This window comes from Suillus subalutaceus (genome assembly GCF_016647625.1).
Source record: "Suillus subalutaceus strain FC151 chromosome Unknown DFJ58scaffold_32, whole genome shotgun sequence".
NCBI lineage: Eukaryota > Fungi > Basidiomycota > Agaricomycetes > Boletales > Suillaceae > Suillus > Suillus subalutaceus.
Genome location: NW_024540281.1, coordinates 89,603 through 116,405, shown reverse-complemented (window position 1 = coordinate 116,405; position 26,803 = coordinate 89,603). Strand labels below are relative to the sequence as shown.

The 26,803-nt window shown below is 46.8% G+C and overlaps 10 protein-coding genes across 10 annotated transcripts; 2 read left to right on the top strand and 8 right to left on the bottom strand.

Moving 5' to 3' along the window:
- Positions 1 to 1,315: 1,315 nt before the first annotated feature.
- On the bottom strand, positions 1,316 to 2,858 carry DFJ58DRAFT_778901 (uncharacterized protein). The gene is made up of 11 exons (XM_041389665.1): positions 2,630 to 2,858; positions 2,490 to 2,570; positions 2,405 to 2,426; positions 2,315 to 2,348; positions 2,192 to 2,261; positions 2,062 to 2,138; positions 1,986 to 2,010; positions 1,798 to 1,925; positions 1,679 to 1,746; positions 1,552 to 1,622; positions 1,316 to 1,488 (listed from the first exon to the last, which is right to left on the bottom strand). The coding sequence occupies exons 1-11, from the start codon at positions 2,819 to 2,821 to the stop codon at positions 1,438 to 1,440; spliced, it is 819 nt and encodes a 272-aa protein (XP_041245686.1). The 5' UTR covers positions 2,822 to 2,858; the 3' UTR covers positions 1,316 to 1,437.
- A 1,854-nt stretch (positions 2,859 to 4,712) lies between these two features.
- On the bottom strand, positions 4,713 to 5,473 carry DFJ58DRAFT_274352 (uncharacterized protein). The gene is made up of 2 exons (XM_041379607.1): positions 5,095 to 5,473; positions 4,713 to 5,022 (listed from the first exon to the last, which is right to left on the bottom strand). The coding sequence occupies exons 1-2, from the start codon at positions 5,342 to 5,344 to the stop codon at positions 4,778 to 4,780; spliced, it is 495 nt and encodes a 164-aa protein (XP_041245685.1). The 5' UTR covers positions 5,345 to 5,473; the 3' UTR covers positions 4,713 to 4,777.
- A 1,811-nt stretch (positions 5,474 to 7,284) lies between these two features.
- On the bottom strand, positions 7,285 to 8,070 carry DFJ58DRAFT_912978 (HD domain-containing protein; the record flags this gene model as incomplete). Its single annotated transcript, XM_041395297.1, has 7 exons — positions 7,285 to 7,361; positions 7,419 to 7,448; positions 7,518 to 7,560; positions 7,604 to 7,678; positions 7,747 to 7,827; positions 7,874 to 7,907; positions 7,967 to 8,070. 7 exons carry the CDS (start codon positions 8,068 to 8,070, stop codon positions 7,285 to 7,287), a joined length of 444 nt encoding a protein of 147 aa, XP_041245684.1.
- Positions 8,024 to 8,697, bottom strand: DFJ58DRAFT_274311 (uncharacterized protein). The gene has a single exon (XM_041379606.1). The coding sequence runs from the start codon at positions 8,535 to 8,537 to the stop codon at positions 8,199 to 8,201; it is 339 nt and encodes a 112-aa protein (XP_041245683.1). The 5' UTR covers positions 8,538 to 8,697; the 3' UTR covers positions 8,024 to 8,198.
- A 220-nt stretch (positions 8,698 to 8,917) lies between these two features.
- DFJ58DRAFT_912977 (uncharacterized protein) lies at positions 8,918 to 11,204 on the bottom strand (the record flags this gene model as incomplete). Its single annotated transcript, XM_041395296.1, has 14 exons — positions 10,961 to 11,204; positions 10,671 to 10,905; positions 10,310 to 10,622; positions 10,177 to 10,254; positions 10,027 to 10,122; positions 9,956 to 9,977; positions 9,872 to 9,902; positions 9,732 to 9,822; positions 9,576 to 9,678; positions 9,475 to 9,526; positions 9,354 to 9,421; positions 9,211 to 9,299; positions 9,019 to 9,150; positions 8,918 to 8,974 (listed from the first exon to the last, which is right to left on the bottom strand). The coding sequence occupies exons 1-14, from the start codon at positions 11,184 to 11,186 to the stop codon at positions 8,918 to 8,920; spliced, it is 1,593 nt and encodes a 530-aa protein (XP_041245682.1). The 5' UTR covers positions 11,187 to 11,204.
- Positions 11,205 to 13,193: 1,989 nt separating this feature from the next.
- Positions 13,194 to 13,956, bottom strand: DFJ58DRAFT_726051 (uncharacterized protein; the record flags this gene model as incomplete). Its single annotated transcript, XM_041385320.1, has 5 exons — positions 13,194 to 13,208; positions 13,268 to 13,294; positions 13,348 to 13,447; positions 13,508 to 13,876; positions 13,928 to 13,956. The coding sequence occupies 5 exons, from the start codon at positions 13,954 to 13,956 to the stop codon at positions 13,194 to 13,196; spliced, it is 540 nt and encodes a 179-aa protein (XP_041245681.1).
- A 1,759-nt stretch (positions 13,957 to 15,715) lies between these two features.
- On the bottom strand, positions 15,716 to 18,347 carry DFJ58DRAFT_726050 (uncharacterized protein; the record flags this gene model as incomplete). The annotated part of the gene is made up of 12 exons (XM_041385319.1): positions 15,716 to 15,806; positions 15,860 to 15,996; positions 16,058 to 16,200; positions 16,260 to 16,365; positions 16,414 to 16,764; positions 17,034 to 17,192; positions 17,253 to 17,276; positions 17,332 to 17,400; positions 17,457 to 17,532; positions 17,746 to 17,968; positions 18,024 to 18,215; positions 18,263 to 18,347. The coding sequence occupies 12 exons, from the start codon at positions 18,345 to 18,347 to the stop codon at positions 15,716 to 15,718; spliced, it is 1,656 nt and encodes a 551-aa protein (XP_041245680.1).
- Positions 18,348 to 19,380: 1,033 nt separating this feature from the next.
- DFJ58DRAFT_726049 (uncharacterized protein) lies at positions 19,381 to 19,774 on the bottom strand (the record flags this gene model as incomplete). Its single annotated transcript, XM_041385318.1, has 3 exons — positions 19,381 to 19,509; positions 19,574 to 19,661; positions 19,719 to 19,774. The coding sequence occupies 3 exons, from the start codon at positions 19,772 to 19,774 to the stop codon at positions 19,381 to 19,383; spliced, it is 273 nt and encodes a 90-aa protein (XP_041245679.1).
- Positions 19,775 to 19,938: 164 nt separating this feature from the next.
- On the top strand, positions 19,939 to 22,343 carry DFJ58DRAFT_726048 (uncharacterized protein; the record flags this gene model as incomplete). Its single annotated transcript, XM_041385317.1, has 7 exons — positions 19,939 to 19,989; positions 20,054 to 20,255; positions 20,307 to 20,535; positions 20,584 to 20,719; positions 20,770 to 21,547; positions 21,595 to 21,720; positions 21,772 to 22,343. The coding sequence occupies 7 exons, from the start codon at positions 19,939 to 19,941 to the stop codon at positions 22,341 to 22,343; spliced, it is 2,094 nt and encodes a 697-aa protein (XP_041245678.1).
- A 1,925-nt stretch (positions 22,344 to 24,268) lies between these two features.
- Positions 24,269 to 24,994, top strand: DFJ58DRAFT_726046 (uncharacterized protein; the record flags this gene model as incomplete). The annotated part of the gene is made up of 3 exons (XM_041385316.1): positions 24,269 to 24,551; positions 24,758 to 24,894; positions 24,953 to 24,994. The coding sequence occupies 3 exons, from the start codon at positions 24,269 to 24,271 to the stop codon at positions 24,992 to 24,994; spliced, it is 462 nt and encodes a 153-aa protein (XP_041245677.1).
- Between the last annotated feature and the right edge of the window lie 1,809 nt (positions 24,995 to 26,803).

Below are 26,803 nucleotides of genomic sequence, written 5' to 3'. Positions count from 1 at the left end.
TCATTATTTGGCATCTTCGACATTCACCTACCCGTTATCTACGGTGAGAAGAAGCAAAACGCTCTCGGAAGGCTCTTGCAGGAGATCGTGGCTCAGTCGGGCGACATCACTGCCCTGGACTGGGTCGGAAAATCATCCGAATTCAATAGTTGTCTGCCAGCCGAAATTACCTCATATACAGCTCCGTCATGCACCCTACCATCTTTGTCTGAAGACGACTTCCAGGCAACTGTCTCCTCGCTTCAGAATACCGTGTCTGTAGATTTGGCTTCAAAACTGTACAACGCGCTTGACAACTTAAGCGCGCCGCGTTTCTCTCAACGTCGGCTTCATCTGCCCTGCATCACATTCCTTGTCACGGAATTCAGACGGAGGCGTGATCAAGGCCAGAAGCCGTATTTCACGTATGAAGTCAAGGCACACGGACTTCATGATCTGCTGATCACCACGGAAGACAAGCTGGTTCAATTTTCACCAGCAAAGCCAATCCTGCAGACATTCTTACTTGTCTATCCGTGGAATCGGCACCTCCTTAAGTTGCCTGACTTCGCAGAACCGCTTGATTTTGGGGACAATACGCAGAGCGAGCAGAGTTTTGGGGACGATACGCAGAGCGAGGAAGGTTTTTGGTCCGTGCCTCAGTCTCCGTCGCACGATTCACCCGACAGACTTCCTGGAGAATATTGGGCTGATTCAGACTCTCACTTGCGAGCGTTTCAATTGATTGTTCGTCTTGGACAGCCTTTTGGTGCGTTTCTACTAGCGCAGCAGCGTGGCGGGGAATACAAGAGAATCGCGTCAGATCACGATATCGTCGCACAAGTCGAAGACGTGGCTTCTGTTAACAACATGATGGACTCCATCAGGACACTAGAGATACTGTAGCTATATTATGCATCCTGAAGAGCGGGGATGTCTCAGAAAGTTTTTCACTTACCTTCATAGAACTACTACTGTTCCCGGTACTCGTATCATATGATATGCAATTGTTGTGACAATTGTGCTTCCTGGTGGTCCCTTGCGTGGGTAATGAGATTATACACATAAATCCTCCTACCAGTGTTGTTACCTTATTGTGCGGTAATCGTAGGCTCCGTTTGATCACGATAATGGGCGCATCAAATTGCACTGCAGTAGCTAGAGTACACTTAGCTATAGCCAATGAGCACAGAAGCAAAGTAAGTAGGGTGGACCTGGTAGAGGTTGTGAAACCCATGGCAGCAAGACGCATCTTTCTGCTCATAAAAACATGCATGGTCAGGCTGACTTGAAGGAGAACACAACCAATGATTTTTTTTTCCAATGGCAAGGGATGGTGATCTTTAAACTTAGATCGCATTGAATTCTGGTATGCAACGACACTGGCGACCTATCACTACCACTATTCGCGAACCTCTGTGTTGTACCATTCCGACATATAAGACACTATTATGAGGGCTACTCAAGAATGGTTGTTCCGTTTGGCTTGGTATAAAGTTTGAATGATTTCTTCATAACGATGAAGGGAATAGGAATGTTCAGTATTAGCGATACTACATGAAGGAAACGCACCTCGGAGATATCGCCTACAGCCATAGGTCCCAGCGACGGGACATAGTTCGTCGATTTCAGCGGCTTTCCCACTGGGGACAACGAGGAGATTTAGGCAATTCCTTGTTGTAAATGCGCATAAATGCACCCGTTTGTCCTGCCATGACGTAGGCTTGCACACATAACGGGCCATTGATCGTGAATATTTGATTCTTTCTGCATGAGGTGTTGTCAGCTCAGTCACTGAGAAGTCGCACAGGAACGGACGGGAGTTCGCCCAAATCAACGATAGGTAGACGTTCACCGTCCTCGTCGGTTAAGCATAGAGCAAGCCTAGTATCCTCATACTCATTCTTGATTATGAAATTGTCATTGGCAGATGCAGGTGTAGTCTGCTGCAACACATCGGAAGCGACTCGTCAGTCATCGTGCTTGTCCCCGAAATCGGTCGATACCTGTTTTCCGGTGACGTCTGTGTTACTACTATGGTCGTTCATATCAGTGTAAGGCGGAGACAGAGAAGAAGCTAACATCCATTGCAACTCGCCCTGCTCGTCCTCGTCCTGCTCCCCCGGTTTCATAATCTTGAGTACAATCTCGCCACCTTTCTTCAGGAAGTAATGTCAAGGGTAGATATCGAGTGACACAAATTTCGCCATACCGTAAGTGTTTCACTGAGCTGAGGGGTCAGGACGCCATTTGCCTTTTCCTTGACTGTGCAAACGGCAATCCTTTCAAAATCTCATCAGTCGCACGGAACAAGGAAATAGTGATAACCCTTTACTCTGAGTGTATAGTAACTGAACGGTATGTACTGCCTGTCACAACAGCGTTTTAAGTACTCAAGTCAAGCTCGGGAAAAGTACTACTTCACTATTGGCTTGGAAATTAAGGATCTGGAACAATAGCACGTCAACTACTTGTCTTTATCATGCTAGGTCACGGTGGTGGCTGCGTACCTTCCAAGGTATTGGAATAAAGCCACCAGAACTCATCACGCTCTCCCCATCCCCAGGCGATGGAACAAGTGTGATGACGACCTGCATGAAAATCAGAGATTAGTCTAGATGTTAGTAGATAGCAGGCAAATGGAGCGTACATCTGTGTTTCGGCCCAGTTTTGTGTGGCGTCCTGAGGTCAACGTACGAACACCAAATCCGATTTTGCTCATAGTGGGTACAGTGATCTGCGGGGATACATACGGGATATGGCTATGATATTCTGCTGACTTTCGATTCGGTTTCCTTTTTCGTAGTTCATCAGTATATGGCGGTTCGGTCGGTGGTCGCATCCGCCTAATCAGGGGAACTTCGCCAGGCAAGTACGAGCGAACCGGATGTATGGCCCGATTTGGCGTTGGGCTGGGTCTGATCTCAGATGCTCGATTTGGTAAGCCGTCTTTGTACTTCTCTCTGCATACTCATTGCTGAGCGCTGAACAACGACCAGCATGAAGGACTTTGGAACGGTAACGGGCCACCTATCACTCTATTCGTAGTATTGTTAATGTACCGAAATATGGATTGTCAGAGCTAGCCGGAACAGTGTAACGGCCATACATGGTATTGAGGAAACCAACATGTGAATGAGAATATAAATGAGTAGACGTGTTACAACTACAAGAGGCGAGCCTTTGTGACTGCACCATAAAAATCAAGGAAATTGAAGATCCGAGAGATATTTGCAACATGGACATCCTATACTCTCGATGTAAGCTGATGCCGATATTGTTTAATCTCCCTTCGCGATTTTGCAATTTTGACCTTCAACCGGTTGCCGTCCTCGTAAACATACCAGTACGTCACCTATTAAACGCAAGGACTGAGTGTTAACGATGAAAACCCAAGACTGCGATTCTGACGTACTGGGCCAAGTTTTGAAACTTCGCAGCCGTTCTCTTCGGTGATTCGATTGGCAAGGAATTCAGGATCAGAAAAGTCATGTTGGGAACCAGCTACGGTCCACCGTTGAGTACCGCAATCCATATCCAAATTAGAGACATGCTCACGCGTAGCACCTGTAGTTCGGAATGCGTGAACGTAAATACCGCCAGTGAACTCTCGTGATGCATTTTTTCTACATTGCAATAGTCAGACAAATGTTGGATACGATGAAATAAATCAACAGACAGTAGAGTGAATGTCCTGAATGGATTTGCCGCTTCCATCGTCAAACAGCGTTGCTGTTTACAAGTGTTAGTCATTTGTAGGAGGAAGTCCCAAATGTCTGACCAAGAGCGAAAAGGTCATCATGCGGCGCCTGATTTCTAACAGATATCCCAGGGCGATCGCTTGGGACCCATTCATAGGCTTCCCCATTCTGTATGAAGTCGGACTACAGAAACAGTGTTAGATCTCTAGATACTTGGCAAAACAAGATAGCCTGACCGCTGCACCAGGTGATATTTCGTTGGCCTCGAAACCATTTCCCATCGCGTTCAATCTACAGAGCACAAGGCCAGGAACACCCGTACGACCTCTGAAGAAAGTGGGTACTTCCGCTCAACCAAGAAGATATCGCTACATACGTGGAGGGCAGATAGACAACCTCTTGACGCTCTGCGAATTATTAGACGGTTCTCCTAGGACCAAACACCAATTCAAGCTCTTACTAGCGGGACCAATTTCAAGGACCTGTTAACAGTGTCAGGCAGCCGAAATCCAGGAAATCTCGATGATATACCTTCCAACGTAATACTTCATCTTCACCGTCACCGGACGACTGGGCTTGACTGGCACTGCCAGGAAGACCTGGAGTCAGAGTGAGGAAAAGCGTGATCTGGAGAATGGAAGGGATTGAGTGAGACCAGCATCATTCGATATCACAACGAACCTGGGTTTCGTGAAGGACATCAGAGATGAGGACAACGCGACACCTCTCGAAGAGTAACCATCCAAACACGAAAAACGCCTGGAACGAACGCCATTAGTATTTCAGACCAACCCACTTAAGACAAGAAACAAACGAGATCTCTGAGCCAGTCCTCCAAATTTTGGCGAAAGGTCCAACATGCTAGTGTCATTAATGCCAGAGCTACCGCACCAGCAACAGCACCGCCCACAATTGCAGCGATATTAGGATGCTGCTGAACTGCTGGATCCGGACTGTGGATCGGCTGAACTGTTGGATCCGGCTGAACTGTTGGATCCGGCTGAACTGTTGGATCCGGCTGAGCTACTGGATCCGGCTGAGCTACTGTGTAGCTACAGATAGTGTTAGGCAATGGAGTAAGCACGCACAATGATCACTCACATAAATGCATTCACTTCGCCCCACGTGCTACTTGGGGTCATAGTATTACTAGGCCCGTAGATGACAAGAGTATGTGTGCCGTTCTTCAGTCCGCTTGCTGCCCATCTGATGGCCCAATCAAGGCTCTGACCTTGGGCCTGGGTGAGGTTCACTACAACAAGTGGTTCCGAGTCGAGTTGAAGGACGGTGAGAACATCTCCATCTGCAGTAAAATGAGGCGCTATGTAGTATACCACAACACCTAGGGATACCAGTCAGTCCATGACATTCAATATTCTGTAATCAATGATGCCACAAGCCTAAGCATACGTACCGGTGAATGTGAAGGTTGCATTAGTGCCGTACTGACTGGTACAATTGCGCGTGCCTCCGTAGGAAAGGCCATCTGGAGGACTAATATCTGGGCACGAGTTCCAACCACTAGAAAATTGGATGGAAGGATCAGTATTGTTGACGGTTACATTCAGGTACGTCGCTTGCACGGGAGCAAAAAGAAGAGCCAGGAAAAAAAAGAGGTGCTGAACAATCCGCATCAATATCGTTGAAGATCTGAAGCTGAACATGACACTGCATGTTCGTCAATGTTACGAGTCCTTAAATGTGCTTGCAAGATCGGGGCTACAATGCTGGAGGGATAGTTATGAGACTCAAAGCTCTGAGAACCATGTCGTAAATCGCAGACAAAGTTTGCCACATGCACTAGGCCTGGCTTAACGCTTAACTTAATAACGCGCGTTACGGACACTTACGAGCACTTACAACTTCAGTCGCCCACCCATTCGATTGGTGGAGATGGCAGCTTTCATTGCTATTATTAGCCGAGAGTTGGTTGGCGAGCTTTAGCGAAATTTTCATTTTGACTGACGCCCATACGTACATAAGTACTTGTGTACTAGTAGTGCGGACACTGCGGAGCGCCTTTAATTGAATATCATATGGCACCACCCACTAGCCAATGATGCATTAACGTGGAATCAATATTCCTTGGAATATCCCATGGATCAGCTGAGTTTGGAGGTATTATGATCCGTGACCATAATGGAAGACATTAATCCCTCGTTAACGTGCTGCAGTTCCTGCGCGCGGCGGGCGGCCGCCAGTGTTGCGAACCTTGCACGAGTTTCTTCATACAGCGGCTCTTGTGCACAGTTGCAGCATTTTACATACGGCATCCATAAGGTGTTCGAATTGACTATCACTGCTCTGTTCATGGCATCGGGATCTAGCTCTTTAACCAGACTCTCTCCGAGTCTGAATGATTAAGTACGTACTGAGCCTGTGCGTAGAGCCTGCGTGTCAGTGCAATTCCACCAGTATCTGTTGAACTTGACAGAGGCAGAACGTTCTGTGGCTCTGCCAGTTCTGCCGGTAGAAAGAAACACAAGTTCCTGAACGTATCAGTGGCAAACATCCAGGCCGAGTCAACGTGGCAACCACCGCATGTTTCCTTAATTAAGTCAAAGTTCGTGTATGCCCATTCTGCGCCGTTCTGCCACGTTCTCGCCACTCCCTTAATCAAACGTTCACCGATGTCACTGGCCGAGCTAACTGCACCGAATTCTGCCCCCAATCACTCCGCGCTTTCGCTTCATACAACCTGACGGACAGACCTCGATTGGAGTCACCGCATTGACGCTTACGATGACCGGGCGAGCGCATTCATTGGGGCAGCACTTCACCATATACCACTTTTTGGCCTTTTCATCCTTTAGAACACTTTTCCCTCCAAGACACCCGTTCCACTCATCATATACATCAATGCCATCACCCAAATATTATAGCTGCTGTGCACGGTCCTATCGTACCTACCCATCCATCCCCTCTTTCTAATGCTCAGAGCGTTCACCATTCTATCATCTCGCGCCGTCAGCGAGTTCTTAGTAGCCACTCGTCACTTCCATATCTTAAACATCCTTAGGTGCCACCTAAACCTCAGTTGACTCAACCTACAACTCTAATGTCACGTTTTACGGCCATGAGCGGATTGTGCGCCCGGTTCATAATCCATCTCTTTACTTGTCCGGAGTACCCCACCTTGAAGTTCCATATAGTCAATGGCGCCAGAGACAGACTCATTGCTCCACTAGCACATGTACTAACTAGATAGACTACTCTTGTATGTCAGTCCACATACTATCCATCACATCTGTAAAGAGTCAACCGAGGCCTCAGGATTCAATCCTGGCAGACGATCAGTCGGCATACATGCAGAGACAAAGATCGTGGTGCCCTTCACGCAGTGTCGAACACGAAATTCACACTAGCATCACCTCCTGGTTCCAATGTTCGAGTCTTTCCCTGCTGTGGGTAGTACACAATACATATCCCACCAAAGACGGGATGTGAAAGTGTTCGGACTAGTTTATCTTCAAATGTTGTATTGGGTGACCTAAGTAGCAAGCTTCGAGTCACAAACACGGCCTGTGCTTGGCATTCCTTATATCAACCAAATCCAGCTAGTGTGAGCGAGTCCGCGCCAAATCCTCGCCCCACCACTTGACCTCTAGATGACGCAAATGGGCAAGCTGGAATCGAAAAACGGGTAAAGATCCAGCGCATGCGCCGTTTCATATTCGCGTGCTATGCACGCACATGAATATATCATGAACATAACACGATGATGACGCAGCTACATACCTTGCAGCGCCATCTCCAGTCTATCAAGGTCTACAAACACGTCAAAAAATAAATAAGAGCACAGCAACAGGCACAGCAACAGGAATAGCAAAGCCAGACCTTTGACGAACTTTGCTTCGTTCATCTCTCCCTCTTCGTGTTCCTGCATGAAGCACCAGCTTCGAATTGAGCGATGCAGGATTTACGTTCCAGAGGGCTTCAATTCGTAGCGCTGCTGGGGAACCATGGAGCATATCATGCACAAAATTATGCATCGCTTCCTGTACGGTGGAAGGTATTTTTGAATCGGAGGTACGACTCGGGGTGTTGTAAGGTATGAATGGCTGACCGCTTCTAAGCGCTGTTTTTCCTGTTTCGAAATACCTTCTCGAGGTGTGATGTCACCCACTGCCATGTCATCAGTGCTGATCTTTGCAACACGAGAAAACATAACACAAGATATGTTATGGATTTACCTTGCGCTTCAGCACGACATCCATCATAACACATCTTCAGACATCGTCATAAACATGTCATTCCACGACTCATCTCCGATGAAAGTGACGCACTTTGAAACATCGAACGTGCTGTCCGACGTACACATAGCGAGCATAGCCATGCGGTACGTGTGATCAGATATACTATCGGAAACACGAGTGAGTCGTGCTGGCATGCTGAGGGAGGGTATACATCGCGAACCTCTGCATTTGGGATCTGCAAAATCAGGTGGTGAGTGATTCAGCGGTATCTTGTAAGAATATGTCCTTGTTATAGGCCCATTCTGTGCGCTTTTGAGTCTACTCAAAAGTGCATGAGACGATCACGGCCCTTGCGCCATTCTTCCTCGATTCTTTCACGTTCCTGCTCGTAGGCGGTCTGTATTGATTCTAAGCTAAGCTTTTCTTCGAACGCGTGCTGGGCGAGCAAGACGGAGCGCTCGAGAGAAATGGGATACAGGCGGAGGTTATAAAGAGGACGAGTTTCTGGACGGGAAGCGAGCTGCATTGCGGCGCTGTGGAGTGCAGAGATATCTTCAGTGAAGTGTCGACCTCTAACACGAAGTTGAGCGGGGATGAGAAAAGTGGTTGGTTGGGAGGGACATACTCGTCTCTGCAAAGGGCTATGGAGGAGCTGATACATGCAGGGAAGTTGGATGAACTTCACGATCTCGTTCGAAACTCGATCACAGATGAGGACGACTCGGAGGATATCTTAGCGTAGATTTATCTTGGCGCACATAGCCACTTCATATCTCGAGTACATGCTGTGTATATCGCTCGGACACCTGATTGGCTGGTTTCATAGCCGACTTTCTTTTAGTTCAGTTCGTTTGACTTCGAAAAACGAAGTGTGACCGAACTCACACTGATCACACTTCGTTTCAGTTCAGCTCACTTCGTGGCAACACCGTGACTACCTATGAGGTACGTGCACTTGTTCTTCCCGTCACAAAGGCTCGCCTCTTGTAGTTATAACATGTCCACTCATTTAGTTTCTCGTTCATATATTGGTTTCATCTACTATAATATGGTCGTTACATTGTTCCAGCTGGCTCTGACTATCCATTCTTTGCAGTACTACCAATAGGGTGATAGGTGCCCCTGTTACCGTCCCGACGTACTTTGTACCATGGACTCGGAGAATCAGGGAAATTCGTTGTAAGTTCATGCTTGTATCGTTTAATCTCCTTTCGAGATTTTGCAATTTTGACCTTCAACCGGTTGCCGTCCTCGTAAACATACCAGTACGTCACCTATCAAACGCAAGGACTGAGTGTTAACGATGAAAACCAAAGACTGCGATTCTGACGTACTGGGCCAAGTTTTGAAACTTCGCAGCCTTCCTCTTCGGTGATTCGATTGGCAAGGAATTCAGGATCAGAAAAGTCATGTTGGGAACCAGCTATGGTCCACCGTTGAGTACCGCAATCCATATCCAAATTAGAGACATGCTCACGCGTAGCACCTGTAGTTCGGAATGCGTGAAGGTAGATACCGACATCGAACTCTCGTGATGCATTTTTTCTACATCGCAATAGTCAGACAAATGTTGGATACGATGAAATAAATCAACAGACAGTAGAGTGAATGTCCTGAATGGATTTGCGCTTCCATCGTCAAACAGCGTTGCTATTTACAATTGTTAGTCATCTGTAGGAGGAAGTCCCAAATGTCTGACCAAGAGCGAAAAGGTCATCATGCGGCGCCTGATTTCTAACAGATATCCCAGGGCGATCGCTTGGGACCCATTCATAGGCTTCCCCATTCTGTATGAAGTCGGACTACAGAAACAGTGTTAGATCTCTAGATACTTGGCAAAACAAGATAGCCTGACCGCTGCCCCAGGTGATATTTCGTTGGCCTCGAAACCATTTCTCATCGCGTTCAATCTACAGACCACAAGGCCAGGAATATCCGTGCGACCTCTGAAGAAAATGGGTACTGCCGCTCAACCAAGAAGATATCGCTACATACGTGGAGGGCAGATAGACAACCTCTTGACGCTCTGCGAATTATTAGACGGTTCACTGAGGAACAAACACCAAGTCAAGCTCTTACTAGCGGGACCGATTTGAATGACCTGTTAACAGTGTCAAGCAGCCGAAATCCAGGAAATCTCGATGATATACCTTCCAACGTAATACTTCATCTTCACCGTCACCGGACGACTGGGCTTGACTGGCACTGCCAGGAAGACCTGGAGTCAGAGTGAGGAAAAACGTGATCTAGAGAATGAGAGGGATTGAGTGAGACTAGCATCATTCGATATCACAACGAACCTGGGTTTCGTGAAGGACATCGGAGATGAGGACAACGCGACACCTCTTGAAGAAAAACCATCCAAACGCGAAAAACGCCTGGAACGAACGTCATTAGTATTTCAGATCGACCTACTCAAGACAAGAAACAAACGAGATCTCTGAGCCAATCCTCCAAATTTTGGCGAAAGATCCAACTTGCTAGTGCCATTAATGCCAGAGCTACCGCACCAACAGTACCGCCCACAATTGCAGCGATATTGGGATGCTGTTCAACTGCTAGATCAGACTGAGCTACTGGAGAAGGCTGAGCTCCTGAAGTCGACTGAGCTCCTGAAGTCGACTGCGCTCCTGAAGTCGACTGAGCTCCTGAAGTCGACTGAGCTCCTGAAGTCGACTGAGTTCCTGAAGTCGTCTGAGCTCCTGAAGTCGTCTGAGCTACTGGATCCTGCTCAACTACTGTGTAGCTACAAATACTGTTAGGCGATGGAGTAAGCACACACAAGATCGCTCACATGAATGCATTCACTTCGCCATACGTGCCACTTGGGGTAGCAGTATGACTAGGCCCGAAGATGACAAGAGTATGTGGGCCGTTATTCAGTCCACTTGCTCCCCATCTGACAGCCCATGGCTCTGCGGTCTCGGCGCTGAGATCTATCAAAACAAGTGGTCCAGAGTCAAGTGAAAGAACGGTAGTAACATAATCGCTATTAGGAAAAAGAGGCTCTATGTAGTATACTGCAACACCTATGGGATTCGATATTCAGTACTCAGTCATCAATAATGCTACAAGCATACGTACCGGTGAACGTGAAGGTTGCATTAGCGCCGTACTGATCGGTGCAATTGCGCGCGCCTCCGTAGGCATCAACATCTACTGTGCAGACGCCAACGCCAGATGGGTTCCAACCACTAGAAAAACGGATAGAAGGATCAGTATTGGTGACGGTTATATTCTGGTACTGCGCTAGCACGGGAGCAAAAGGCAGAACCAGGAAAAAAAAGAGGTGCAGAACCATCTTCATCATTGAATATTGAGGTTCTGCATCATTGTGTTCTCTTATATATATGCATACACGATGCTTGCAAGATCGGGACTTGTCCCGAGACTCCGATCTTCCGTAAATTGTAGACAAAGTTCGCCACTACGCTGGTACCTACTACCTACTCAGATAGGGTTGCTGTCACTGGGGGCGTGGTTTGGGTGCACGTCATAATACTCAATGCGAACCGTCCAAATTTAATCAACGCCCATACCGTAATACATAGTTCCTTGGGCTTTAGTGGGGAGCGCCTTTGATATTAAACTGGCCAGTGATGCTGCCAGGCAGATAGTGGCAGAAAGCGTGGCAGATGCGGCAGAATCGCGCGTTATGGCACTGAAGTTAAAGTACTAAGACCACTCGATAGCAATGTGGAATCGATTACCGTGCAGATCAACTACGACGTGCAGATTCAAAACAACACCAAAGTGTGCGCATATAGCAGTACTTGCGTGGCGCTTATGCTCAGCATGTAGATAAGAGATACCTCGAATCATGGTTAATAAAGTTTTCTAATGGGTGTTCGGAGGTCAATGGAAGCACTTGCCTCGTTCTGATCAAAGAAGAAGTTGCAAAAGTAGAGCACATATCAAAGGCAACCTGACACAAGACGTCATAATGAAATCCGATTCTCACGGCTCCCTTCAGGGCACACAGTCCCTAGACTACTATTACCATTGTCCCAATAAAAAGGCAATCGCTCCGCACGGTCACAAGTCGGCACCGCCGACCCCTATCAGTAGCAAAGACCTAGGCCTCGAGGCTCAGCGCTCCCCCTACAACCCGAATTTTTAGTAACTATTTGAAAATTTTCATCTGAGACTGCACCTAAACGACCGGCGAAATAAAATAATATTTGAGTTTGAATTGTACTTGCTGACTCCCTGGAAGTCTACATAACATGGTACACTGCAGCATGACGTGATAGGCTATACTCCTGGTGGCAGCGTGTACATGTGGCCGAAGAAGCTGGCTCAGCGCTTTCTTCAAAAAACAATTCGCATCTTTTCTTTTGTCCAGATCCGAACTGCTCTCCCAATACAAGTTCTCGGTCCATTTCAAATGATTTTAATTTGACCAATTGACTCTCATTAACGCCCATACACCTTTGTATTTACGCGTCGTCTAAGAGAAGATAAGAGAAAGGGAAATAATATTCGTTAGCTCGAATCTGTGCGAGAGCTAGCCGTTATCGAGAGAGATCTGAGGAGGAGAAGGGGGGTAGTTAGATGCGAACGAATATTACTTTCGAGGAGAGAAGACGAGACGTGAAGTGTTGCGATCTTAGATAAACGAATCAAAGGGAGGTTGTTTAGTTTAATTCGTTTTGTGTGTGGGAAGGTCTGGCTTTGCCAGACCAGTGCAGGAAGGCAGGGGTCTGGGCGAGGCGCGTGGATCCCGGGAAGTCCGAAAAAGCAGCTTGTGCTCGGAGAGGATTTGGGATCGACAAAGACAAACCTTCGGATTGTGTTGAGTCCGAAAAGTGCGCAGACCGAAGGGTCCGAAAGGAAACACTAATCCAGACCAAAACACGCTAGAAGTTGCAGATAGGGAGGTGGGTGGGTGCAAAAAACGAGAGAGCGAAAGGCAAAAGACGATGGGCGCAGAGAAGGAGGAGAAAGTGCAGCGCCGATTCTCAAGTTGAGACCTGGGGAGAACTGTGATGTGTGATTCAATAGAATAGAAGCACACCGAATGAGAATCTTCATGTGACGGCTTACAAAGGCCATGTTTCGTGCGTCAACCCCAGTGAAAATCGACAAGTTAGAGGTAGATATGTAACGATAGACATAGAAAAAAAATCAGGACATCAATTCTATCGACCCATTTCGAGGTATATCCCTAAATTGTGACTTTTTGAGACGCAAAAAGATAGAGATCGAGACGAGTTTTTAACGTTTAGATAGGATTCTCAATGGCATTAGATCTTTAGATAGACATTTACATGCACATTATCACTCGATTTGGCTTGAAAAACATATCGATATAGAGCTAAGCTGATTTGAGCTATAGAACAGGGCCATTAGTGTAGTACGATGAAATAGAATATAGTGGGTAGCGCTCACCTGAACAGCTGCCTTGCACTTGTATATCTACAATAGTAAACGGTATCAGATAGATATCAATATAACAAAAGAAGACGCACCTCTTTGTCGGCTTTAGATAGCCCATTCCAGTAAGATGCAAAAACGGTCGCTGGTTCCTTTTGATGACCGTTTGATTGCCAGTCGAGAGCACACAGGTTTCTGTTTGATATGGATCACAGAGTCAGTTTAGATTGGTCTGGTAATAATAGAATATCTTACCGCGCAGTGATCTTTGGGCTCACCACCCGCATTGGCTTGGTGCTCGGCTGGTGCTTATTGATGCTATTAGGCTTCGAGTCACCGACCACGATCGCGGTCTTCGTTTGTTCAGTATGAGTCATTCCAACGAGTTCCACTTTCACAGCTAGTGAAACTGCATCGGTGTTCGATTGGACCTCTGGCACGGAGACTGGTGTGTTCTTGTTGGAGGGCGGTATCATAGCAGAGTGGGATTCAGAAGGCGGAGAACCGATAGAAGTTGGAGGAAGTTGCTGTGGAATAGGTCTGGGCCGAGGTTTGAGAACAAGATTAGAACTAACCGGTTCACGCTGGTGACCATTTGCTTGCCAATCGAGCGCACACAGATTACTACGAAAACAGATCAGAAAATACTAGTACGTGATATCAGCTAAGACGTACCAAGGCGTTACTTTCGTGCCAATACGCATTGGTTTTACACTTGGCTGATGAGTCTTCTTAGCAGGCGCAGGAACTACAAGCAGCTCTTTCTTGACCGAGAGCGATATACGAAAAATATGGCACTTACCTCATTCTCTTGATCACAAGATTCAATGCAGGGAATCTCGGAACTTATCGAGGCTGGTGAAGGTGAGTCTGGGAGGCTGGAATGAACACCCGTAGTACTGCCAGTTCACTATTTTTTCAGTGCTGGTATTGGTTGAACTTCGACATCAGGAGATACAGCTCGTTTCAGGGGATTAGAGGGGGAGGTGGCCAATATATCTGGGATCTCGATGGAGGACTCGTGAGTTTCAGGTGTCGTGTCAATGTCATCAGGAGCGCACCAGCAATAAGTCCAGTAGATGGGATTGTTGTGAATGACAATCCACGAAACAAGTCCAGCTCACTACTAGGAGGTGAGCTGCAAAAGAAAATATCGCCCCACGCCGACAATCTGAATTCTTCGAGCTTAGCTCTGGCTTTGCTTTCGTTGAGCTCAACACCGCCGTTAAGTTAAGTTCTTCCTCCAACCAGGCAAAATAACGGGTTAGGGCAGTCCCATTGCGAATGTAACAGCGCCTGAAACTAGGGAGGGTGAGTGCCGCACTGGTTCAATCAGGGGAGGTAAGGGATGAGAAGGATGAGAGAGTGAAGGGCTGCTGTAGATTAGTTTGATGATTTGAAAACGAATAGACTTCGTGTGCGCGATGCTACCGTGACTGGTTAATGAAGCGTGGAAGACGAGATTGGTTTGAGTGAAGTAGAGAGATTAATCAGTGTGATAGAAAGACCAGTGACCAAGGAAACACAAGGGAGAGGCACAAAGAACTAGCATGGACCGAGTTCCTCTCCTCAAGGACAACACTGGCAGTCACATTAAGCGAAATAACTGCTCGCCGCCCTGGGCTTGCGGTTGTCGTGTTGTGCTAGCAACACAAGGGAATGGTCGTATCGAGCTGGACTCGGTGTTGCGGCAGGGGCGAATTACATGGTGGGTGGATGAGAAGATGCGAGTGGTTCAACTGTACTAGGACTCATCAGTAAATTCACACATTCCTTACCTTCCTTTTTCGTCACTTATTTTCTCACACAAGAGCGCACAAGAACCATATCACACATCGGAGGTTTGGACATTTTGCCTCTTGCAAAATTTCAATCAAAAGCAGATCTAGACCTGGACTAGAGCATTCTAGACCTAGCCTGGAACGCTCGGAGCCCTCGAGATTGCATTTCGAATGTGATTTCACTAGTGGCAAAATGTAGTAAAATATCGAACTCCCCGCTGTGTCATCTCCTTGTCACAAGCTTCAACAAGTTCAAAAGCAGATCCCTTCCTCTTGTATTTAGCTTTTCTTCGCTTTTTTTCCACTTTTGTGCACTTATTTGAGATGTATTGCATTGCAATCTGGATAGGTTTAATTTATATCCCCTTTTTCGCACTTATTTTCGACTTATTTGTGCTTAATCACTCTTGTTACGAGGGAAAAAAACATTTACATTTCAACCAAACAAGACGACTAAGTAGGTAGCGAGAGAAATAAGTAGTAGTAAGTAGAATAAGTGTGAAACTAAAAATGAGACGGCGGACAGCAACGAGACGATGACAGCAACGAGACGGCGACAGCGAGAAAACAACCCAGGTAGTACAAGCTACTATTCAGTAGTCAGATTCGAGATAGTATTGGATGAAAACAAGAGCGAAGACATTACCTCTAGAAAATGAGGGCTCGCTCATCCTCAGTTTCGTCATCCACCTCCATCCGTGTGCCAACGCCTCTTCATGGCAAGGCTCTGCGCGAGCTCCGAGTTGCGGTAAATGACCGAGTCTGGCAAGCGGCTGATAGATGTGGTGTAAGCCCTGGTCTGCACGCCCCAATTGGCATCTGAAACGCCAATGGAACACTACTCTCTTTACCCGTTGACGGATTGATGTGCAGCGGGGTCTTGTTGTTTCGGCCGTTGCCAGCGGTGGCGATGTCGCTCAGAAGCATCTGCCCATTGGCAAAAAGTTTGATGGCACGTTCCATCTAAAACACAGGGTGAGGTCAGCTGTATGAGGAGGAAAAAAATACATGCCGCTGCTGTAACGAGAGCGAGAGCGCCCTTCGAGTGTCCCGGCAATGTGTTGTTTGTTCCTGGCATGTTGACAGCGCCAGACGTGGCGCACTTGTGCTGCACAAGGACCTGCACAAGGAGGTCAGACTGGAATGGTCTGGACATCTCTCCGTCCTCTGAGATGTCCCCAAACAAAAGCAGAGCCTTTCGAGCAAGCCCGATGCGAAATCTTGACGGTCCTGATCGGTGTTGAGGTCCTCCTGCGAGATCATGAAGTTAGCGAGTACAACGAGAGCCACATTGCTAATGCTATTGCGCCACTCTGACAACCGCTGGAGGGTCTACAAATAAAATGATCAGATTTACATCATGTGCGAAAAAAAACATACGAGGGCGATGACAGGCCCGTCTGCTGTAACCGTGTGTGGAATCTTGTCTTTGTAGACCGCGTCCCAGGCTGACTGCAAGATAGGACAGAGAATGTCATCTGATAGCGTCCATACTTCAGATAAATCGCCAACACAGCGAATGGCAGTAGGAATGAACTCCCTTGCCCACTTGTTTGCCATCTGACAACCCTTTGGAAGATGCTTCTTCCTGAATGCAGAACGCGCAATTGCCTTGGAGGGAGTGGCGATAGCAGTGGCGATAGCGCGATGGGAACCAGTTATAGTGGTAGTGGACGATTCGGACTTCAGCCGTTTCGCCGGAGGGGCTTTGAGAGTGGTAGCAATGTTGGTCTGACAACTCGCAATCAGTTAAACATAGAATCAAGCAAACAACACAAACCGTAGATGTCAACCGGTGCGTGGACCTGGTTCAAAAGCAGGTTCACCTAATTGCGATCATACGGTCATTAGTGCTCTCCACGATTTCATCATCGGATGATAGCGACAATAACGTCCTCGCTCAGAAGAGTGGCTGTTTCCGCTTCTGGCTTGCAGCCAGTGACTCATAATCCACTGGGAAGGCGGAGCGGGAAGAGGTTTTGGGCGAGGGGTGGAGGTACAAGGTCAGAGTCATAATCCGCGGCCTGTAGCTCGTGACTGGCATCGGAATCGGACTTATAGTCCCCCAGGGAGGCAAGCTGTGGAGGAGGGGGGATGTCGCCAATACCCGAATTCATGAAGATAATTTGGTCGCGGATATCGCTGAGGACTTCTGCGCGCTGGCATCCTCAACTGGATCAGGCTGCTCAGGTTCTGAGGTTGCACCCGCGAGGGAAAACATCGTCAAGTGCTTTGGACGCGATCTGCAGTTTTCGTTGAAACTACATCAAATTTGAATCTAAATATGATCAGACTCACAGTTAAAGCCTTTTTGCCTTTGAAACCAGAAAGAGGTTTGGTGAACAGCTCCTCCGAGTCGTACTCGTCCTAGTCAGCATCAGATGCATACAGGCCCGAGAAAGCAGACCCAGCATCGGGAATACTGATGGGTGTGGACGGGGTGGAACATTGCTGCTGATAGTGCTCCCTCTTTGTGAGCTTAGAGAAGCGGAGCTAGTACTAGCACTGGTGAGTGCGTAGTAGCAGCCTTGGAGGATGGCTTTGAGGCGTTCGTGGTGGGAACAGTCGATATCCACCCCGGAACACGTCCAGCAAACGAAATTTTTTTTGGGACTTGCAGTATCAGAATTATTTATTGCGACAATCGAAGAAAAAAAGGGCAGTTTCAGTCAAAAGGAGACTCATAGTTACTAGGTAAGAGAAAAGACTTACATATCAATCGTCTTGACGTTTGCGTCACGTGCCTTTGTTGATCCATCGATAACGACGCCAGCGTTTAACGCTTCAATCGCATCTCTCACCAGCGGTTTGGTGGCCTTTTTTCTCTGGGGTTTTGCTGCTACTACTGGCTCCTCCTCCAAGTCTTCATCAGTCGCAGGATGTTCAACATTAACACCAGCTGCTAACTGTCTGGCTCTACCCTTTTGACCCTTGCCTTTGGCAAACAACAGGCTTATCAGTGGCGACAATTTCTGCTCCTGCTTGCCTACCATCCATAGTCGAGTCGGGGGTCTTCGAGGTTTTTGCAGCCTTCCCCACTGGGCGTGCACGAGGAGGCTTAGGCTTAGGTGCGTCAACACGGGCATTCTCTTGATCAGCCTGCATCTGTGCTTGCATAGTTGCAATACGCTGATAACTTTCCTGCACAGCTTTATGACTTGCCTCCTTTGCCTCCTTTCGCGCTGGTCGTCAGCGGCCTTCTGAACAGCGGTACGTCTCTTTCCCTGACTTTCAATCACGATGCGTCCCGGATGTTGAGTTGCATTCTTAGGCCAAGTTGCCATGCGCTGCGCAACTGTCTTGGGCTGAGACATTGTGTCGAGGGAGGGATTTGGAGGCTGTTGAGGGAGGGATTTGGAGGCTGAAGAAAGTTGGCGGCGGCGGGTTACCGGGAGTTCAAGGCGAGTTTCATTACATTTTAAATTTTATAGTTGATAGCTGACTCTGAATAATTCACGGACCCTGCTTAATAGTCTGACGTACTTGTCTAACTACTGTGAGTCTACTGCGACTGCCATAAACCTCCGGAGCATATATGCCAGCGCTTTTTTCGGCAGAATAACAGGACCCACACCAAATTGAAATACCTTAGTCTGGTGAGTATCAACATTTACTAGAACCTGTCCATCGGTATATTGACCTGCACTGGGGATATTTCAGGTATCAACATTTACTAAAACTTGTCCGTCGGTATATTGACGTGCACTGGGGATATTTCAGTTCTGGTGGTGAGGTGACCAATACTCACCAAAACCTTTCCGATGGTGGGGTGTCATTCGCGGATGTTCACCAAAACCTTTCCGGTGGCCCGGGAACATAAAGTTCACCAAAAGTTTCTGGTGGTATGGTTACATAACTGTCCATGTAACCAGAACTTTGCCGCCCATTTTCATCCCGATGTGGCGCCAAACAAGCAGAGTCTGGACCCGATATTAGAGGCCGTTGTTGAACCCTGAATTTTTCCCTAGTCTCTGCTTCGCTAGCCATACACTGTATCAACATCAGGAAAATATGGTAAGTCTATATAGCCATCCATAGCACTATAGCACACTATATAGTCTCTATAGCCCCAAAGCCCATATAGACAAGTGCCTGATTTTGCAGGCTTACTAGACCTATGTATAGTGCTCTATAGTGACATACAGTGTATTGTAAATATATACTACTATCATACACAACCAATGTCAATCAAATTTAAAACTATACATAACTATACATAACTATACTTGACTATGCTATATCCAAATCTTGGTATAGTAGTTGAATTCACTGTCTATGAGACGCTTTGTAGCTTTTCAAACCGCACATATTCATATTAGATAGATAAAAGCACCTATTTCAATGCTATTAGGCAATAGCAACATCAGAAGTAGTACTAGGAGCATTAGTTTGTACTCTAGCAGACGCCTCCATGGCATCAAAATCTAATTCTGACCCAGATTCCTCATCCTCTCTCACCACAAGCGACATGCCTCCCTATGGTAGCAATTATTAGCCCAATATATCTATATATAAAATGAAGAAAGCGCTTTTACCCAACCTCTGTCCACAGATCATGACGAAGTTTCTCCATATACATGGGAGATTTCTGTCTGTATTCAGCCAGCTTCAGCATATAGTACTGGTGTCTAAAGAAATCTAACATTAGTTGACATCAAACTATACTACACAACAGTGCGACTCACCTTGGTTGAAAGACTGGCTCTTTGAATTCTATGACTACTGGGGAGCCAGTGAGCATACCCTTGAATGCGCATTCAGCCTGAAAAAAAATCAGCTATAGCTAAATCCACAGAAAGGCTTCATTACCGCAGTAGCAATTAATGCAAGAAGGTTATCAGGGAGTTTTTCAAACTCATCCTTATATAGCAAACCTTCTGATACCGCGCCTTGAAAAATTGACTAATGAGTAGCTGGCGCAAGAGTGCTGCACGAAATGGTAGATTCTTGTTGAAGGTCTTGTTCTAAAACATACTTAAGTTCATTTCTTATAATTCGGGGCACACTAACATTTTATCAGGACGAGATATCGAAGGATCCGAACACGCATGGATCAATATTCGTCCCAATAATCCTTGGGAGGGACAAGACCACCGTATCTGTGGGCACGGGTAATAACAAATATTACCCCTTGTATGCCTCGATTGGCAATGTGCACAACAATGTGCGACGCGCTCATCGCGATGCTCTCGTTATCATTGGTTTCCTCTCTATACCAAAAAGTACGTGTATCAACGTTTAATATTGTGCCCTTCATCTGACCTATTGCGCAGCTACTAGGAAATATGCTCACGACGATTCGTTTCGTCTATTTCGCCGCCAGCTTTTTCACTGCTCGCTATCCGCGATTCTATCCACCCTGAAGCCTGCGATGACCGAGTACGAGGTCCTGCGTTGCGCAGACGGTCATTTTCGACGCATCATATTTGGCCTAGGACCTTACATAGCTGACTATGAGGAGCAACTGGTGCTATCTTGCACTGTCAAAAACTGGTGCCCGAAGTGAGCTCTTTCTTAATTCTACCTAACTTTTACTGACAATGTTTGTAGATGTCTTGCACATCGTGGTGACCTGGATGGCGGCGGTAATCTCCCACGCACTCGAGAGCATACAGATCTCCTTGTATCTGAACATATAGACTCAGATACATTGTGGCATGAATTTGGTATCGTTAGCGTTCTCGTCGTGAGTGATACTACCCACTCTCGTATTATGTACTTATTTATTTTGTACAGCCATTCACAAATGATTTCCCCCGAGCCGACATTCATAAATTGATATCCTTCGATCTCCTCCACCAGCTAGTCAAAGGCGCTTTCAAGGATCATCTTGTGGACTGGGTCTTAAAGTATCTCAAACTCACGCATGGGACCAAACGAGGAGAAGAGATCATGAGTGACATAGATCGCAGGTACGTGAACTCACTCATCCATTTGGCATTTTCTAACAATCAGTCAGAATTGCTGCTGTGGCATCATTCACTGGGCTACGGCGATTTCCCGACGGCCGTGGCTTCAAAACAGTGGACGGGTAACGATTCCAAGGCCCTCATGAAGGTTTTCCTTCCGGCTATTGAAGGCCATGTACCTCAAGACATGGTGCGCGCATTTCGCGCTCTTTTAGAGTTTTGTTATATTGCACGACGCGATGTAATTACCGAAGCCTCTCTGGTTCAACTCAATGATGCGCTCACTCGGTTCCACCACTACCGCAAGATATTCGAAACCACAGGCACAGTCCCTCACTTCTCATTACCTCATCAACACTCGATGACTCACTATGTGGACATGATCCGACTGTTTGGTGCCCCAAACGGATTATGTTCGTCGATCACGGAATCCAAGCACATCAAGGCGGTCAAGGAACCTTGGCGGTGGTCTAACAAGCACAACGCCCTGGGTCAAATGCTATTGACCAATCAACGGCTTGATAAACTTGCAGCATCTCGCCTGGACTTTGCTGCTCGTGGGATGCTTGTCGGCTCTGTGTTATCAAGAGCTGTGGCCGCTCTCAGTAAGTTTTCATATTTAATCATGTCATTTTACTAACTCGATGTGCAGCTGTCGGCCCTGAAGATGAGCCAAATGCCCCAGTGATCGCACCAGAAGTCGAGGGTGAGGTTGACGATGGTGAAGCTGTTGATGGCCCAACTGTGCTCGCTTTTGTGCAGCTCGCGCGGACACCTCGTAAGTGATGCTCTCATGTGTCATCTTGAATACTCACTAAGGTTTTCATAGAACGAAAACGGGCACGGACTGTAATGGAGCTAGCAGATGAGGTCAATGTACCTCACCTGCGACGCCTTATCCGTTACTTTCCGTTCTCTCAACTCCACCCTAACGATCCCCGCAGCCCCGAGGATGTCCCCGCTGCTAGCTGTCCTCGGCATGATGGCAGGCTTTATGTCTTTAATTCTGCAGCTGCGACTTTCTATGCCCCGAGCGATCCCAGTGGCATTGGCGGCATGCGACGTGAACAGATACGAGCTTGTCCACTCTGGCGGAATGTCGCTGCCCGTAATGATTGTGTGTTTGTCAATGCCAATCCAGACCTTGAAGGGATGAGAGGGCTCGAAGTCGCAAGAGTCAAATGTTTCTTTTCTTTCAAGTTTAATTGGGTCACATATCCATGTGCCCTCGTTCAGTGGTTCGACAAGGTTGGCGACTGTGCGGACGAGGATACCGGCATGTGGATAGTACGTCCAACTGTTCATGACGATGGCACCCCAAACTTCGCCGTCATCCATATTGACACAATTTACCCGCGCAGCCCACTTGATCCCTGTCTATGGTCCCGACTTCATTGCTGACAACATCGAGTATTTTCACTCCTATGATGCTTTTCGCTCATTCTACAGTGGCTCAAAAAACCGTCCGTATGTTTTGGCATTTTTCACTATCTATAATATTGTGTGAGAACAAACAAATGCCTCAAAAACATGCTTATACCACATTGTAGTATGGCTTCAGGGCTTTCATTTGAGCCCTACACCGTGGGAATCGGTGGAGATATGGTGGAGATACAAGGCTCACAAAATGGTGACTCATGCGGACAGTTTTTTGACTCAAGTATTTACAGTAATAACCAGGTATTCTAGTATTTTGTATGACCTCCCTTGGCTTTAATTACTGCCTCTATCCTTCTAGGCATACTCTCAATTAATTTCTGGCAATCCTCAGCTGTGATCTTCCCCCATTCCACTGCTACTCTCTCCCAAAGCTCCCATACTCCTTTAGGGGGGTTTTCATAGGCTTGAAGCTTTTTCTTGAGTGTTCCCCAGAGATGTTCAATGACATTGACATCAGGAGACTGTGCTGGCCAGTCAAGAACATTGATGTTATGTTCTTCAAACCATTCCCTAGCTCTTCTGGATGTGTGCTTGGGATCATTATCCTGTTGGAAAATGATATCTTCTTCATCAATCCCTGATTCTGCCAAGCTAGGCAGCAAGTGGTCATTTAAATGTCCACATACTGCTCAGCATTCATCTTCCCCTCAACCTCAGCAAAGCATTCCCACACCATTCCATCCCATACAGCCCCATACCATTAAAGAACCTCCTCCAAACTTGACAGTCCCATTAACCTCTCTGTCTGTTAGGCCATCTCCCTTCTTTTTTCCATACATACACCTTCCCATCTGACCCAATCCTATTGATTTTGGTCTCATCTGACCATATAACATGCTTCCAGTCCTCTACAGTCCAGTGTTGATGAGCTAAGGCAAAGGCTAGTCTTCTCTGCCTATGTTTGATGGAGAGAAGAGGCTTTTTCTTCTTTGTTACTGCCTTGAGATGAGCTGCCTTGAGAACATTCCTCACAGTTTGTGAAGAGACAGGGGTAGTGATGGTGGAATTGATATAATGGGTGGCTTGGACAGCATTATCAGCCTTTCCTGTAGTGATATGTTGGATAATAGCCCTTTTGTCAGTAGAGGTAAGCTTGGATGGACGTCCTCCACAAGAGTTTTCCTTGTCTGGGTGGCTTTCTTTGATGAACTTGGCCACAGTGGACTTGCATATTCCAGTTCTAGAGGAAATTTGGCGAGCAGAGAGGCCAGCATAAGACAGAGAGAGGATATTATCTCTTTGAGCAGAGGAGATGGCTTTCATGGTGATTATGACTATGATACATGAGATATTCTGGTTTATATAGTTAGATATAGTCATAAAATAACATAATGACACCACTTTATAATTTATATAATAGTGGCATGATTTTTATGGTGTCATAAATAATGATTTATATAGTTTTAATATACACTCAAAAAACTGTCCACATGAGTCATCATTTTATAAGCCTTATATCTCCACCATATCTCCGCCGATTCCCACGGTGTAGGGCTCAAATAAAAGCCCTGAAGCCATACTACAATGTGGTATAAGTATGTCCTTGAGGAATTTGTTCATTCTCACACAATATCATAGATAGTGAAAAATGCCAAAACATACGGACGGTTTTTTGAGCCACTGTATATTAATAAATTTGCTGATCACCATGCATTTGAGATCGCGTCGTGATCACCAAACTTTGAGGAGACGGAGACGAAGACGACACTCCCCATCGCACAACCCGACGACACGAAACGACGTTGTCATGCGTTACGACGAATACACCAAGACGTACTAATGACTGCGATCTCAGCAACAAGATCCAGAGAGCCGAGCTCATTGCAGGGACCGGGTTTGACTGGTGAGTTCTCAATTTTTGTTTGTTTCATTTTTCACTCATTTGTATGTGCCAGCGCTCGATCGCAACCCTTGTCCTCCACCCGCCTCAAATCAAAACATGTCCGCAAGACGACTTTACCGATTCACTCGACTCCAACAACGTCGACTCCCAGAGACGCTGGATGTCTTATATCCCCAGCACAATTCCTGACTCAATGTCACCAGAGTTGTCTCTCACTCTAAATCGCTCTCAAGGTCAAAATCCAATGGTCTCCTTCCACCCCGTCATCTTCGTCACAACAGCCCCAGCAACCCTCGCTACTCCATATCCGCAGTTCGTGCCCAGTGGTATGTGCCCACCGCGGCAGCCTTCAGACACCCCATGTTCCCCTGCATGCTGTCAACCCTCCTTTGATGGTCCACTACCTGACACACCCATCATGGCACACGCTATCCTCCCAAGACGTCCTGGCTGAACTTTATCTTGCAGGGCGAGCCACATGAGGGCAAGTAGACTTTTGCTGGTTCGCTGGGGAAGAACATTGTCTCCAAAGACGTGCTTGGAACGGAGAACGACCATGATGAATCAAGCACGCCGAACCTCATTTACGCGAACTATGCTGCTTTCCCTCATCTTGCTGCAGGGACTTTGGTTGATCTCAAGTGGGTGGCGTTCTTTGGAGCTGCTATGGTATGTGTTGTACAATAATTCGGTCGACATAAAAATCATATGTTGATACCTCGCCTAGGCCGTCTTCCCTGCGTTCTTCTCCCTGAACTCGTTCCAATGATTCTAATATCAAAGTAAGTCAGCCGTTCGTTTAGCAAAATACATTGACTCACCTCCAGTCCGCCAGCATGCAGCTTACGCCATGTCGTGAACGCGTTCGAGCGTCTCTTGATCCAGGCACCCGCAAAGAACCTTCAATGCCCTCCAAATACCAACCCCCACACTCCTCATAACCCCTCTCCCTTCGACTTCTGCTCCCCTCGCTTGGTTGCGCCTTCCTCGCGTGTAGTAGAGACGCGTCTCTACTACAACGCGTCGCTGATCTTGATGTGCGGACTGGACTAAGTGCTACGAACGATCGCGTCAGCGATCAAATCCATCCGCACATGAGACACAGCCTTGGAAGACTTACCATTGCTGCTAGGTTCATTGTTTGTTGATCAAAGTGAGTTGTGTTTGCTAGTGAATGATATTGGGCTGAAGACAAACGAATTGTTCAGCCGCAGACGTTTTCTCACGCTGCTAGCTGTCGAGCGCAGCGAGCAGCTTAGTAGTATTATTATTTATTTTAACTACTTAATTCAATTGTATACAACGCACTTGCACTTTTCTCACTTTCGCTACTTAATTGCTTGACGCCACTTGTAAGTGCTTGTGAAAAAATAATAACAAGTGACTAAGTACAACTAATTAGCGTCATGTCAGATATTTTCGCGACAAGTGACGAAAAAGGAAGGTAAGGAATGTGTGAATTTACTGATGCTCCAATAAACATAATGCAAATACGGTTATGGACTTGTGCAAAATACACATGTGCATTGAATGCATGCAGGTGCAAAATTTGTCGCAAAGTTGCAAAGTACTACGCAATCGAGGTCTGACATGTTTGCATTTTTTCACCTTTGGAAAGATTCTTTGCGTTTGCACGAAATTAGAGTTTTGCCTTCTCGAATTTCTTCGATTTGTATCCGTCTCATTTTGTACTTAGACGTCTATCGGCACGTATCTACCTCATTCTTGTTGATTTTCACTGGGCGTCAACGCTCGCGATCCGCTTGAAACGGCCATAGTTCCTTGGGCTTTAGTGGGGAGCGCCTTTGATTGAATATGATATTAAACTGAGCAGATAGTGGCAGAACCAGTATTTCTCTCTATTTGTCACCGCGGACTCTTTACGTAATTTACCTTATAAGCCTCTCGTCTATATCTCAGCAGTTCTTTCACAGACGCTGAGGTATGTTTTACGTCTCTTATGCACGCCGTCTCTTATCTCTCTAGACTCTTCCTTTAGGTATCATCAATGTCAGCAGTTCTTTCGCAGACGCTGAGACTCTTCCTTTAGCCTCATTCTAATAAAGGTTAACGCGAACCTTGCACGAGTTTCTTGCAGCGCCTCTTTAGACAGCTGCAGCATTTTACATACGGCATCCATGAAAAGGTTATTATTAGTATTCCATCGATGCGGTGCAAGTCACGCGTGGTTACCACTGGCAGTATCTGCAAGTTGGACTTGGCAGAAGCAGAACGTTCTGCCAGTTCTAGTGCCGGCAGAATTACCTCAAAATAGTTCTCAAAATAGTTCTGGAGTGCTGTGGTGCCCTGTTACTGAAGTAGATCGGCTCCCAACAGGCATCAATTAGCCCATCAGTAGCAAAGACCTACTAGGCCTCGGGGCTCAGCGCTCAACGTTCGAACGTTCGAACGCCGCTCGGTAAGTTTCCTTGAGTCAAAGTTCGCGTACGCCCGTTCGGCGCTGTTCTGCCACATTGGCATTACTCCCTTAAACGTTCATCGCCGAGCTAACTGCACCGAATTCTACCCCCAACCCCTCCACACGCTTTCGCTTCCTACAACCTACGAACATCAGCAC

Bases quoted from the DNA above. Each gene is read 5' to 3' on its own strand.
- DFJ58DRAFT_778901 (XM_041389665.1), bottom strand. From the start codon at position 2,821: ATGCGACCACCGACCGAACCGCCATATACTGATGAACTACGAAAAAGG. The intron at 2,349-2,404 runs GTGAAGTAGTAC...CTGTTGTGACAG, and splicing joins CCTTAATTTCCAAGCCAATA to GCAGTACATACCGTTCAGTT. The intron at 2,262-2,314 runs GTAAAGGGTTAT...AGATTTTGAAAG, and splicing joins TCAGTTACTATACACTCAGA to GATTGCCGTTTGCACAGTCA.
- DFJ58DRAFT_274311 (XM_041379606.1), bottom strand. From the start codon at position 8,537: ATGTATCAGCTCCTCCATAGCCCTTTGCAGAGACGAGTATGTCCCTCC.
- DFJ58DRAFT_274352 (XM_041379607.1), bottom strand. From the start codon at position 5,344: ATGTTCAGCTTCAGATCTTCAACGATATTGATGCGGATTGTTCAGCAC. The intron at 5,023-5,094 runs GTACGTATGCTT...TGGTATCCCTAG, and splicing joins TGCAACCTTCACATTCACCG to GTGTTGTGGTATACTACATA.